General features: G+C 50.9%; 1 protein-coding gene across 2 annotated transcripts; it reads left to right on the top strand.

Annotated features, from left to right (window-relative positions):
• Nucleotides 1–461: 461 nt before the first annotated feature.
• Nucleotides 462–12,359, top strand: FRMD7 (FERM domain containing 7). Of its 2 annotated transcripts, none has more exons than XM_066182449.1 (12): nt 462–518; nt 4,491–4,595; nt 4,942–4,984; nt 6,414–6,447; nt 7,110–7,207; nt 7,336–7,450; nt 7,635–7,782; nt 8,929–9,027; nt 9,308–9,471; nt 9,694–9,762; nt 9,858–9,933; nt 10,090–12,359. In XM_066182449.1, the coding sequence occupies exons 1-12, from the start codon at nt 462–464 to the stop codon at nt 11,122–11,124; spliced, it is 2,043 nt and encodes a 680-aa protein (XP_066038546.1). In that variant the 3' UTR covers nt 11,125–12,359. The 2 variants fall into 2 exon arrangements, with proteins under 2 accessions (XP_066038546.1, XP_066038544.1); XM_066182447.1 differs by having other exon boundaries at nt 6,369–6,447.
• The last annotated feature ends 247 nt before the right edge of the window (nt 12,360–12,606 follow it).

Genomic DNA, 12,606 nt, shown 5'->3' with positions numbered 1-12,606 from the left:
TCACTGCTGGGTGACTTCGGCAGCAGAGATGCTCAGCTCTTCTCCCCTGACCCTGTGGTACCAAGCGTGGGCTTTGCCCTTGCATTGCTCACCACCAGCTGTAAGAGCTGAGTGTTTATCTCAGCCCCATTACTGCCAATCTTCCCCCTATTAATACACCCATAATTCACAGGCAGAAAACATCTTTTATTGCAGTGGTGACATTTAAACCTAGGGAGGTATTGTTTTTTCTTTTTTTTTCGTTTGTTTGTTTTTTGATTTTTTGTTTTTTTTTGTTTTAATTAGTTTTTAGGCAGTCAGCTCGTTTGCTCCAGCCTCTGCTCCACATCTGTGACTGCAGCCTTCTCCATCCAGCTGAAAGGGAATTATGTGAGCAAGAGGAGTCAGGGCTCCCTTCCCGGCTCCTGGCTCACACTGCTAGGACTGCCGTGCCTGCTGCATACCCAGCTGCCTGCTTGAGGATGCTGCACCTGAAAGTCCAGTTCCTGGATGATTCCCAGAAGATCTTTGTAGTTGATGTAAGTGGGTATCATATTCTTACTGATTTTTTGGTGTTAATTATTAAGGCATTGTTGCTCTAAAGGGTTTGCATGATCTCTGATAGCTTCTGGTTTTTGGCTTTTAAAAAAAAAATACCCCCAGCAAACAAACAAGAAAACCAGTCTCAAATTCAAAATGAAAGTTTATGGTACTAATTGGTAGGTGTTTTTTTGTGTCAACACACTCCTACACTCTCCTGTTATTGGCATTATTTGTGAAGAAGGAGGAATGGCTTTTACTTACCTGGTGTGATCTTTAGGAAATTAATTAATACGAAGTGATGGTCTTGACAAGTGTCGAGTTCTCTCATTTGTTTGGCTGCCAGTGTAAACATTCAGCAATGAAGTAAAGTCTGGGAACAGAATAAAAATAGCATATTTGTCCAAGTTATCCCTGGTGAGAAACATCTGCACACATCTCTTCCTGGACATTCAGTTGAAAAAGAAAATTGTGTGGTTTTATGAATAGCTGAGGAAAAAAAGTCACTCTGTCTTATTTTCTGCATGGCAGTGTCCTATCACTGGGACATCCCACATCCCACAACGCATTGTGATTAATAATTCACATTTAACAAATGCTAGATCTGAACTAGGTTTAAAATGTTAAGTATTAATATCTATGGTGTTAGATTTATGCATATGTGTATAGATAACTGAAAATAGATATGTTTTGACTGAATGTTAGAAACTCTTTTTACAAGTGTGATCGCACATTTACTGTTGGTTAGGGTTTCATAATCACAGTAGCTAATTGAATTAGTTAATTCAAGTAGATTTGTTCTAGTACTTACCTGCATCTCCTGTGGGAGCAGAGTGTTTAATATAAAATGGGGGTTTTATTCAAGTTCTGTTGCTTTTCTTATACTGTCGTCTTCTGTGGTTTATAGCACAGCCTGCGAACTGTTCTCTCAGATGCACGGCTCTATTTCTTTGTGTCAGTGTTTTGCACGAAAGAGGATTATAAAACAATTCCATCATTTGACACAGTAAGGAAATTGTTTGATTTAGTTTAATTAATCTATCCTAGTCCAGGAGTCACCTTAAAAATGAGACTGGTAATTTTAAAATGCTTTCCCCTCCTCCCCCCATTGATTAGATCGAGTCATAGCGAGACACAATTCAGAAGATGTTTCTGGTACAATGTTGCTTCATTCTTTTTTTCATTTCTGTTTTCTTATTTGCTCAAACCACAGCACTATAGCTCTGCACGACATGTTATTGCAGCAAATAGCTTCCATTAGAGGAACTCCTGGTCATTTCCTTTTTTAGCATGGAATGGTATTGGAAACCCCTTTTAGGCATTTTATGCATTTGCTGCTGTGTGGGTACGATAAATGAATGGCTGAATTAGTGACTTCTCCAGTACAAAAGGAGTGCTTTGGGCTAAGTTTTGAGCAGATATTTTAAGCAACTCTTCCTAAACCCCTCCTGACTTTGGAAAGCTCTTTTGAAGGTGAAGTACTTCAGTATAATGGGAGGGAAAAGGACAAAAGCAAGCAAACACACAGGGCCTGATTCCCCCTGCATTCATGCTCAGTGTAAACATCTCTACCTGCCTCACGTGGGTGTCACAGCTGCTGGCATGTGCAGCAAGGTCTCATTTCCAGGCTCCTTCGCATGAGAACCAGTTCCTTTCCTGGTGCTGGATGCTGACCGGGGAAGGCTTCTGCCTCCACTGCAATCCTTGCTGATAGTTGAGACCGCTGAGTTCCCAGGATTTCCTTCAGCTGAGCACTGGAGGTGGTTCCTGGGATAACAGGTCTGAGCCCTCAGGGCAGGGGAGGGAAGGGGCTTGGCACATCTCTGAATGTCCCCACTGTGCCCTCCCTGCTGAGCACCCCATGGCTGGGCCTGGGATGCTGCTGAGCAAACCAAACAAGCCCAGAAAAACTCGTAGCTGAGGCTGAGTGAAGGACAGAGTCCCCTGTGGTCAAATGTCCTCTGTAAAGCTGGGAATTCCTTGATGGGAGATTTGGGGGCCTGGGGAGCCTTAGGACTGGTGGCTTTTGGTGCATGACATTCTGTGCTGGCTGCAGCATGCCTGATAGGGCAGGCATCTCCCGAGGTGGTGGGAAAAGATCACATCAAATCCCACGAGCTGTTGCTCACCCTTAAATCACAGACCTGGGCGCAGCAGCCTGTCCTATGGGAGCACTGCAGAAATGGGCTTTCCCATCTGACTGTGGGTGTTGCCAGAGTGCCTGTGGGGACATGGGCATGTGTGTGTGTCCCATGTGCTGCATGTGTTGCTGCCTACTTCTGGAAGGGCCTCTGGCTTTCTGTCCTTCCACTGGGGAGTGAAGGGCCAGTGCAGCCTCTCCTTTTCACCTTCTACTCTGGGATTTCTGCCTGTGGGTGCTCTCCTGGCCCTGCATCATTCTCAGAGGCACCTGAAGGCTTGGACATGGGACAAACAGCCTCACATGTCATGCTTCTGCCTTGCACTGTGCTTCTCCAGCACAGACCCCACTTCTCTCACTTGGTGCAGTGCAGGACTGATGCTGCTGAGCACGACTGTACCCTGGTGCTTGAGGAAGCACTGGCCTCAGCACCCCAAAATCCAGGACAGAACACCTGCAAGCAACAATCTACAAGAGAAAGGCTCTGTTTCTAAAGCATCCCCTGCAGCAGCAGGTCTGTGTCTCCCTGTGAGCAGAGTTTCCTGGGTTTGGGGCTGCTCCTGTCCCTGGGCAGTGCTGGATTTGGAGCAGAGTGGGTCGCTCCCAGCAGATATATGGTAGGTAATAACCCAGTAAGAAACGTTTGTCTTTCCTGGCTGCCTGACAAAGGCCAAAGGCCTTTCATGGTAGAAAATTCTAGCTTGGAAAAAAACATTTATAATTTTTTTAATTACCCTTGTGATCCAGTAATTTTGAGGAGAATTGGGAGTGCTGCAGAGTGAATGCTGTTATTATGCTATCACTTTTCTGCAGCCTTTCAGCACAGAGCCAGCAATTTCATCCCAGGAGAAGCCCTGAAAGGTGGTTATTAGTGTGCATCACCACCAGCAGCTGGGTCCCTCCCGTCCCTGCTGGGGACAGCCACAGGGAGCTGCAGCCTGTCTTCCCCTCCATCACCCAACATGCCATAATTTAGCAGCTGTCTAACCTGGCCTCTCTGCCCCAGCTTGCTTTTGCAATAACCCATACTTCTTTTTGGTCTGCTTTTCACAAGCTGATGAAGGTGTATCAGGGTTTTGTTGGGGTGGGTCATTGCCAGTTTATTTTCTGGTACTTTCTGGAGCACTTTCCAGATTCAGGGGCCTCCTGGTTTGGTCTCCAGACAGGTCATACAGCATGGCAACAAGTCAAGATAACACCCTCCAAGTGTTTCTGTTTACTGGGAATAACTACAGCCTGGCCTCCCTTATCAGCATGTAGCACCACTTAATTCATATTGCTAAAGCCCATGGATGACTCAGAGCCCACGGCACAGGATCTCTGGTCCTGTTGCTGTTAATTACCATCAACCATAATTGCAGCTCATCCCTGGCTGTTGGGCACACCGACTCACTGCACAGGTTTGAGGTCTGCTCCTGTTGGCTCTTAATTAAGCACGTTTGCCATGGCTGTCCCAGGTTCAGGCAGGTGCCTGTCCTGGGGTTCACTCATTGATTCACCAGGGACAGAACTGTCCAGACAGTGATAGTTGCAAACAGTGAGTCAAAGCATGGTTTGTTTTCTCTTGCTCTCCTTTCTGGTTTATGTTCGTTAATAAAGGAGAGAACTGATGGAAAGGAATCTGATTTCCAGAGGCAGGGAATACAATATGCCATTGTCCTGTTGTACATGCTGAAGTCAACAGCATTTACTGAGTAAGATTTTGCTGCTGCATGGTCAGGGAGGGGGTGAAGGAAGGGAGCTGAAACTTCTCCTCATCTCCCTGAAATCCCATCACGGCTGCTGTCAGCATTGCCTAACCTGCTGCTTCTGTTCTGTGTTTGTTTGCTAGCAAAAATCCTGTGGGAAAGGGCTCTTCAACCTCACCTGCAGCCACCTCAACCTTGTGGAGAAGGAGTACTTTGGGCTGGAGTTTCACAGCCAGGCTGGGAACCAGGTGAGTGCAGCCAGGAGCGCAGGCCCCTGGAGCTGCCATCGCCTGCATGGCTGGGGGATTGTTAGCACCTCCCTAAAATTCCAAATGGAAAATTAAATAGAAAGTTTTGCCATGATGGCAGGAATATCCTGAAAATGGGACTTAGGAGGGGAGCCATGAGCCCCAGTGATATCTACAGCTCTTGGGGTCTATCCATAGTTGTCCATGTCGTGCTGCCTAGCAGGACACTTGTCGCAGCAGCCAAGCTGGCCAATATTTTCGTGTTGCATCCCACCGTGCTGCTGCTGCTTTTATTTCCCATCTCTTGCGCTGTTTATTTACCCAGCTCTTCACTGCCTTATTTCAGGTCTGGCTGGAACCACTAAAACCCATAACAAAGCAAGTCAAAAGTAAGTATTTCAAGAATAGATTTCTTATAAATCTGTACCAGTGAGAGTCTAGTGCAGACATGTTCATGAAGTGTTGTTGCTTGGGGACAGGATCTCTGGCTTCCAGCACTTACCCAGGCTCATTTTAGAGGATGAGGCTGGGCAGGATTGTTTGCAAGGACGCCTCAGTCTGTACAAAATCCTGTGAAAATACCGCTGCCTTTGCAGTCCGGTATCTGCACCATTTTAGGCTGGAGCTGTTAATAACTTGACAGCTTGGCAGAGGAGTAGGGGTGGCTGAGTGCCTGTGTGGCCGTGCTGGCAGCGTGACAGGCACTGCTCCTGCGTGCCCTCCTTTTCTCTTGGCAGCTCAGAGTGGCCCAGGCACCTGCAGGGTCGCCCCTCTGCCCCGCAGGCCCTGCAGCTCCTCCCCAGCCCCACGGAGATGCTGCAGAACCTGATCTGAATTCAGGCACATCCTCCTCTGCCTGGCCATGGCTGGTGTTAGCACAGTGCTGCTTTCAGGACAGGTCTCTTTCCAGCCCCATAATGTTTTCCCCAAGTACACGATGGCTGGGAGGTGACTGAGAGCTTGAGGCCATGACCCCATTCTTTGCCATGGGGAGGCTGCAGAATGATGTTGGCATGAATTTCCCTGGAAGGGGAAAGCCTGATAAGGAGCATTCCCTTTCTGGGTGCACCGCAAATGGAATTGTTGCAGGCATCCATTTCCTTTACCAAGTGCCTTCTGGCCTGTGCCTCTGAGCCATCCCAGTCTGTGACAGTCGGTGCTTACATAATTGCCTCCCTCCCTCCACACACTTTGCCTCGGGCTTGGCTGCTTGTTCCCACTCATCCCACAAAAAAAAAAAAACAACAAAAAAACCCCAACAACAACAAAAAACAAACAAACAAAAAAAAAACCAAAACAAAACAAAACACCAACCAAAAACCAAGCAAACCCAAAAAACCCCAAACCCTTTGCCCAAGCAGCCTCCTATGGAGCTGTTGCATCCCAAATGCTTGGAGGGCTGAGTTTAACACACAGCCCCAGTGATGGCAATTAACCAAGGCTCTGGCCACACTCTCTGGCACAATTTCATGGAAACCCCCTCCCAACAGGGATTTTTGCAATTTAAAGAATTGCTGGGGCATTTTTCTCTTTAGCATTCTTTAGATATCCAAATCTCTGTTTGCATCCATTGGTAATACTGGGGGCCTGGGCATGCTGTTTTTGGAGGGGGGGGGGGGGGTGCAAGCTCTAGTCCCTGATTTGTAAGGGTCCATATTAATTTACCCAGATTAATACCAGATTAATTTATAACAAGGCAGCATATGTGAAGAGAGTTGTAAATGTTCTCAATAGACTTGTAAAAGAAAACTTATGAAGATGTTGTGTTTTAAGATCCTAAGGAGGTTCTTTTCAAATTTATGGTGAAATTTTTCCCAGTGGACCCCGGCCACCTGAGAGAAGAACTGACCAGGTACAGTGCTTGTTTTCTTACTTTCTTCCCACACAGTTCTGTGTTTTTGCAGTGTGCTAATTCTTTATCTTCATCCGCCCCAGCCTGTCTGTGAGCAGTGGTTATCCTAAGTATCCTAAGTATTACACTTTGCAGAACAAAACCAAGAATATCTTTTCTTGATCCTCTGTTTTCAAATACAATCCACTTGAAGGATCAGCCGTCTTATGAGGCTGCAATTTGTTTACTGCCAAATATTTTAGTAGTTGGGCACAGAGTTTGACTGCTCAGTCTAGCTCCTGCCTCAAGCAGCGTTCTGAAGGAACAACTTTAGTTTTATTTTTAAAAACGACATTGTTAGCTTTTACGATCTTAGAGCAAGTATTGCAAACAGGGACTAAGAATAAAATCAAGACAGTGCTTCTGCAGAATGTCAGCCCCAAGAGAGGCAAATGTCCTCCAAAGCAGAAAGGAATGTTAATTTTGAAATCCACTGATGAGCATTTCAATGGCAGTGACGCGTTGGTCATAGTGGTGCCCAGCTGCAGTCTTCTGCAGGGGCTGCATGCTCATCCTATGATGCTGTGGATGTGCATCCATGGGTGGAGATATGGGAACAGGCATGGCACTCATGGCTCAGCCCAGCGCCCAGTTTCTCCCAGGGCTCCTGTCCTCCTCCACAGGTACCTCTTCACCCTCCAGATCAAGAAGGACCTGGCACAGGGGCGGCTGCCCTGCAGTGACAAGAGTGCAGCACTGCTCGTCTCCCACCTACTGCAGTGTAAGGACAAGCAAGTGCCAGCAGGGACAGTGCCCCTTCCCCGGGGACGGTCTTTGGCTGTGCAGCCAGGGGTTCCCACTGCGCTGACCCCTCACAGTCTAATACCTGCTCTCTCCGTGTCCCCAAAGCCGAGCTGGGCGACTTCCGCGAGGACACAGACCAGCAGCACCTGGCCACACACAGGTACCTGCCCAACCAGGAGTACCTGGACAACAAGATCATGCACTACCACCGGAGACACAGGTAAGGGCTGCTCCACACAAATCCCCTATGAACGTCTGCTGACGGGGTGTTCCCATCAGCAGGCAGGGCTGGCAGTGGGGGAGGGCGTGATGCCAGTACCTTCACCTACAAAATGGGATTTTTTCAGCCCCTTTCAGCATCTGCCTTCTCACTCATGTTGCCTCCTGTGCCTTTGCGTCTCCAGAGGGAAGACGCCGGCCGAGTCGGACGTTCAGCTGCTGGACGTGGCCAGGAAGCTGGAGATGTACGGGATCCGCCCGCACCCCGCCAGCGACGGCGAGGGGACACAGATCAACCTGGCCGTGACACACATGGGGGTGCTGGTGTTGCGGGTGAGCCCGGGGCTCAGGGGTGTAGGGCGACCTCTCCAGCTGGGGGCGATCCTTCTCTCCTCAGAGCTCTCTAAACTCCCAAGTCCTTCAAGAGGATATGTGTACCGCAGAGCACGGTGGTGAAGGTGATGCTCTGAGACGTGGCTCTGCGGCTCAGCCCCGCCGAACCCTCAGCACCCGCGGCATGCCACCGGAACTGCCCCAGTTCTGCTGGCCCTCGTCCCACGAGCGTGGTGGCTGTGTGAGCAGCACAGGTTCCACGGCTCTGTCACATGTGTTCACCGTGTAATCTTCCAGCGAAAATAGCCCCCCACGTCTGTGCAATTACATAACGCTGTAATCACGGCCGAGCTGCACAGTAAATACAGGCTTCCTCTCAGCCAGCGTGAGGCAGAGCTCCCCTGCCACACCAGCTGATTTCAACCTGGGAACATCTTGTCACAGCAAAAAAAAAATCTGACAAACCCAAACATAAAGCGTAGCTGTGGGTCTGCTGTTGGTAATTAGTGCTGCCAGACCCGGTTATTTATTCAGAGCCGTAAACACCCCTCACGCATGATTAGAGCATCTGTGAGCGCATTAAAATCTGGGCTTTCCCAGAAAGCTGAGAGGGTCCTGGTGCCACAGAGTGGAGTAACACAATTTTTCCTAATTCTGCCATGGCACCAGTGTTTTGTGAGTGCATCTAACCTTGTGCAAAATGATAATGGGGTAAAGTGTGCCTGCAGCCTGCTTAAACCAGGTCTAAAGGTGTGGGGGTGAGTTGAGCGCTGCTACACTTCGCAGCAAAGGAGGGGAGAATATTATTTCTTTAGGGCGCTGATTCTGCCTTAACTCACGTGATATTTGAGCTGGCATGGTTAGGACTCCCTGCCTTGACCTCTATGAGGTTTGTCTGGGGATCCTGGACTTTTGCAAAGCGCTTCAGCAGTCAGAGTCAAGCCCTGAACTGCAATTTCTACTTGTAGAATCACCAGACGGAGAGTCAAACAGCAAATCCCAACACCCTTTCCCCAGACTCCAGCAGCTCCAAGAGCTGCACTGGAATCTTATGCAGTGCCCTGTGAGCTCAGACCTTGACCCACTGCATTTTAATATTCAAAGGTTGCCCCCATCAAGCTGTAATTGCTGTGTTTGTCCTTGCAGGGCAATACAAAGATCAACACCTTCAACTGGTCCAAAATTCGCAAACTCAGTTTCAAGAGAAAGCATTTTCTCATCAAGCTCCATCAAGCTTACATCTCTGTAAGTACCACACCACAGGGAGCTGTTGGGCTTGGGAGCAGACAGCTGTGGATGGAAGGTCAGCCACACAAAGTCCCCAGTTCTGGGTAAAATCCATTCCTGCTGCTCATGTTGATGCTCCTTCTTGAGTGCAGCACATGCTATTTCTGTGTCCCCAGCAAGGGGACAGTGCACTGCCTGCAGCCACTGACAGCCCGCATGACCCTTAGGGGATCAGGAGGGCAAGTGGCAGAGCTTGTCCTGTGCTCCTGACCCTGGCCGTCTTGTCTCTGGCACACAGGCACTGTGCAAGGACACACTGGAGTTCACCATGGCGAGCCGGGACACCTGCAAAGCCTTCTGGAAGACATGTGTGGAGTACCATGCCTTCTTCAGGCTCTCTGAAGAGCCCAAGTCAAAACCGAAAGCCCTTCTGTGCAGCAAAGGCTCCAGCTTCCGCTACAGGTAAATTCCCTGGGGAAACCCAAACTTGGGCTGGGAAAGGCCTGGGGATGGCTCTGAGCCTCCCTTTTATGTCAGCCCTGTCTGAATCCGAGGGGGTGATAACAGCTACTTCTCCTGGAGACACCCATGCCTCGGTCCTGCTGCATCCCCTCACATGGGGCACAAGGCCTGCCCAGGGCTGGGGCTGATGGTGCTGCTCACGTTTCTCCCTCCATGCTGCAGTGGGAGGACTCAGCGGCAGCTGCTGGAGAACGGGAGGAAGGCTAAGATGAAGAGCCTGCCCTTTGAGAGGTACTGCGGGCATGGAGGGGGGCAGTGCCTGAGGGGACTGGGGAGAGGGGAAGGACCCTCCTGGCCATACACCTACCCATGCTCTTGTCCTGCAGGAAACACTACACATCCCGCTACGATGAGAGGCAGTGCCGCTCCTCTCCGGACCTCCTGACGGATGTATCAAAGCAGGTAAGTCCCCATGGCATCAGCAATAGTTCTGTGGTGAGGTCTTGGCATTTCTGCCCCAACCGGAGGAGCTCAGCTGGAGGCCAAGCCAGGCTCCCAGCCCTGGGTACTCCCTTCCCACCCCACCCTGGGCCCCCACCCTCTCTGTGCCCTGCCCAGGTGGAGGAGCTGCGCCTGGCCTACGGCAGCCGGGGCTCCTACCACGCCAACGGAGTACATGGCTCCGAGCCCACCCTGGACAGCCGGCGCTGCAGCTCCACCATGGAGGTGACATTTGCCACGGAGCTGGAGTGCTCCAAGCCTGAAGCATCCCCCACCTTCCTGCCCCACTCCAAAAGCTCATCTGCCTTCCCTCTGCTCTACGCCGAGCTGGAGATGGAGCGGGCATGGGAGCCCATTGACCTCTTCGGAGCCAGGAATCCCTTGACATCCTTTCGGCCCCACCACCAGTTTGCTGGGAACAGCAAAAGCACCTCTGTGGTCAACATGCGGGAAGTGAGCGCCCGGCCACTGGTGTACACGGATGTGCCCTGTCCCCTGCCCATGGTGGCCCCGGCCCCCGCTGTGCTCTTCCATCTGGACAGGGCACTGCAGTCCCCAGGTCCTGCACTGGCCCCTGGCGAGGACACAGCAGGACCGGCCCGTGCAAGTGGCCCCGTGGCAGCAAACCCCGCCCGACAGGGCCCGAGTGGGACCCAGGCTGGGCAGTTCCACCGTGAGGCTGCAGGCACAGCCATGGGCATGAGCATGGTGGGGGAGAACAGGTCACTGGCTCGCTCCTTCGATTACGGCCTTCAGGAGCAGCCTCCCAGGCGGTCCTGGAGCCAGTCGGACATGAAAACCATCCGCTTCCCCTACGGCTCTGAGTTCAGGCCCCTGGGGCCGTGCCCTGCGCTGAGCAGCAGGAAAGGGGGTGTTTTTTGGCACATCCCAGCCCAGCAAGGGCTGGGTCCGGGGCCGCGGCGCTCCACTGAGCGCTACCTGGGCAGCAGCACCGAGTCCAGCGACTCTGACTCGGACCTGCTGGCCGCTGACTACTGCTCCCTGTACGGCCGCGTGCTGCGCTCGCCCATGGCCCGCGTGCGGCTCTCCTCGGGCAGCCTCCAGCTGGATGAGGAGGATGAGGAGGTGTCCTTTGCCACCAGTGCTGCTGAAGAGAGGATTTCCAGAGGGGCCTCCAAGTATTTCACCTAGGTGCCTGACACCGGCCAGAGGGAGCAGAGGCAGCCAGTGCTGCTGACCCAGGGTCAAAGAACCGTGACACTCTTTCTTTCGCAGGTCTGTTTACAGCTTCTGATACATTGATGGGATTGTGTTGTGTGTGCTCTTAGCTATAGGGGATATATTAATGGACCTCAGGGGTGTGTTCAGAAGTATTCAACCCCTGCACCACATTTGGAAGCTGATTTGCTTCTGCCACCACACTTTGAGTGAGGGGATCTTGCTTCAGCCAGGGATCTCCTAAAGCCTTGCTAAGCCTGTATATCCTGCCCAAGCTGATGCTTGGAGCTCAGCTGCTGGAGTCTTCATTGAGAGGGAGGGAGAAAAAGACTTCTCACAAAGTAGTTTCAGCTGCTGCTTTTCCAGCTGCAGGGCAGCACACCGGAGGGAAGGGTGTTTCAGGCCCTTTTGGAAAGGAGCAAAATCATGGGAGGCTGCTCCTCGACCTGATGCCATGTGGACAGGACAAAACCCCAGCACAGAGCCCATCTCCTCCACCTGCCTCACCTCCCTCCAGGGCTGCAGGGAGCACATGGCACTCAAAGACAAGGCTCTGTGTGTGGCTGTCTTCTCCCTGGCCAGTTAGAGGATTATCCTTCTCCAGAAATATCTCAGTAATGCTTGTCAAGCTTTTAGAAGCACCCCATGGTGAGCATTGGGAAGTGAGTTCATACTCTTTAACATTGCTTAGGCACATCATCCATCATCTGGCAGCACCGTGACAGCCCCAGTACCTCAGTGCCCTGCTTAAATCTGAGGGAGAGACATGTGTAAGAGGGGGGTCTTTGGGGTCCTTTGCTTCCCCAAGTCTGTCCTCAGTTAAGCAGCATGGGAAAAAAGGTATCAGGAGCAGGTAGAAAAGCAACTGGCAGCTTCTTGGAAGTATGTTTATTTAAAAAACTTGCTATTACTCTAAACTTACACGAAATTGACTTGGAAATCCTGGGAACGATGAGAGACTACCTCCATAAGATTTTAGGTGGGGATCTTGATAATTTTCTTTAAGAGCAACCCTGTAAGTGTCTGTAGGACAGGACTGTAAGCAGAGGGACAGCCCAGAAAAGCCACGGCAGAGAAACCACTGCAGCCTACTAGAAGGATTTCAGAAACATGGAAGCTGAGACAAAAAAAAAATAGATTAAAATGTAGAAAGAACTGGGCTCATGGGTCCTCCTCACTCTGCATGTTGCTGTCCTTTGTTTTAGAAGGTGGACAATAAAAAAGTTGTTCACATTGGAGTTTTGAGTTCTTCCTCCTGCCCTGTGAAATCTGCACCCCCAGTCATGCAGGCACACCCCTCCCCCAGCACACCTTGTCCTGCGCCTCCCAGCTCAGGAGCTTCCCCCTCCTCAGTGCTCCAAGGAGCTGGTTTCCCTCTCCTGCTCTGCTGCCTGCTCTCCCTCTGTGCCTTCGCTGCCCCAGCAACTGGGGAGACTTGTGGAGATCCCGGAACGC

The sequence above is a fragment of the Chamaea fasciata genome, unplaced genomic scaffold (genome assembly GCF_029207755.1).
Source record: "Chamaea fasciata isolate MVZ Bird 193981 ecotype frontalis unplaced genomic scaffold, bChaFas1.0.hap1 SCAF_4, whole genome shotgun sequence".
Classification (NCBI taxonomy): Eukaryota; Metazoa; Chordata; class Aves; order Passeriformes; family Sylviidae; genus Chamaea; species Chamaea fasciata.
Note: the sequence above shows the minus strand (reverse complement) of the source record. Positions and strands in the feature narration are given on the sequence as shown.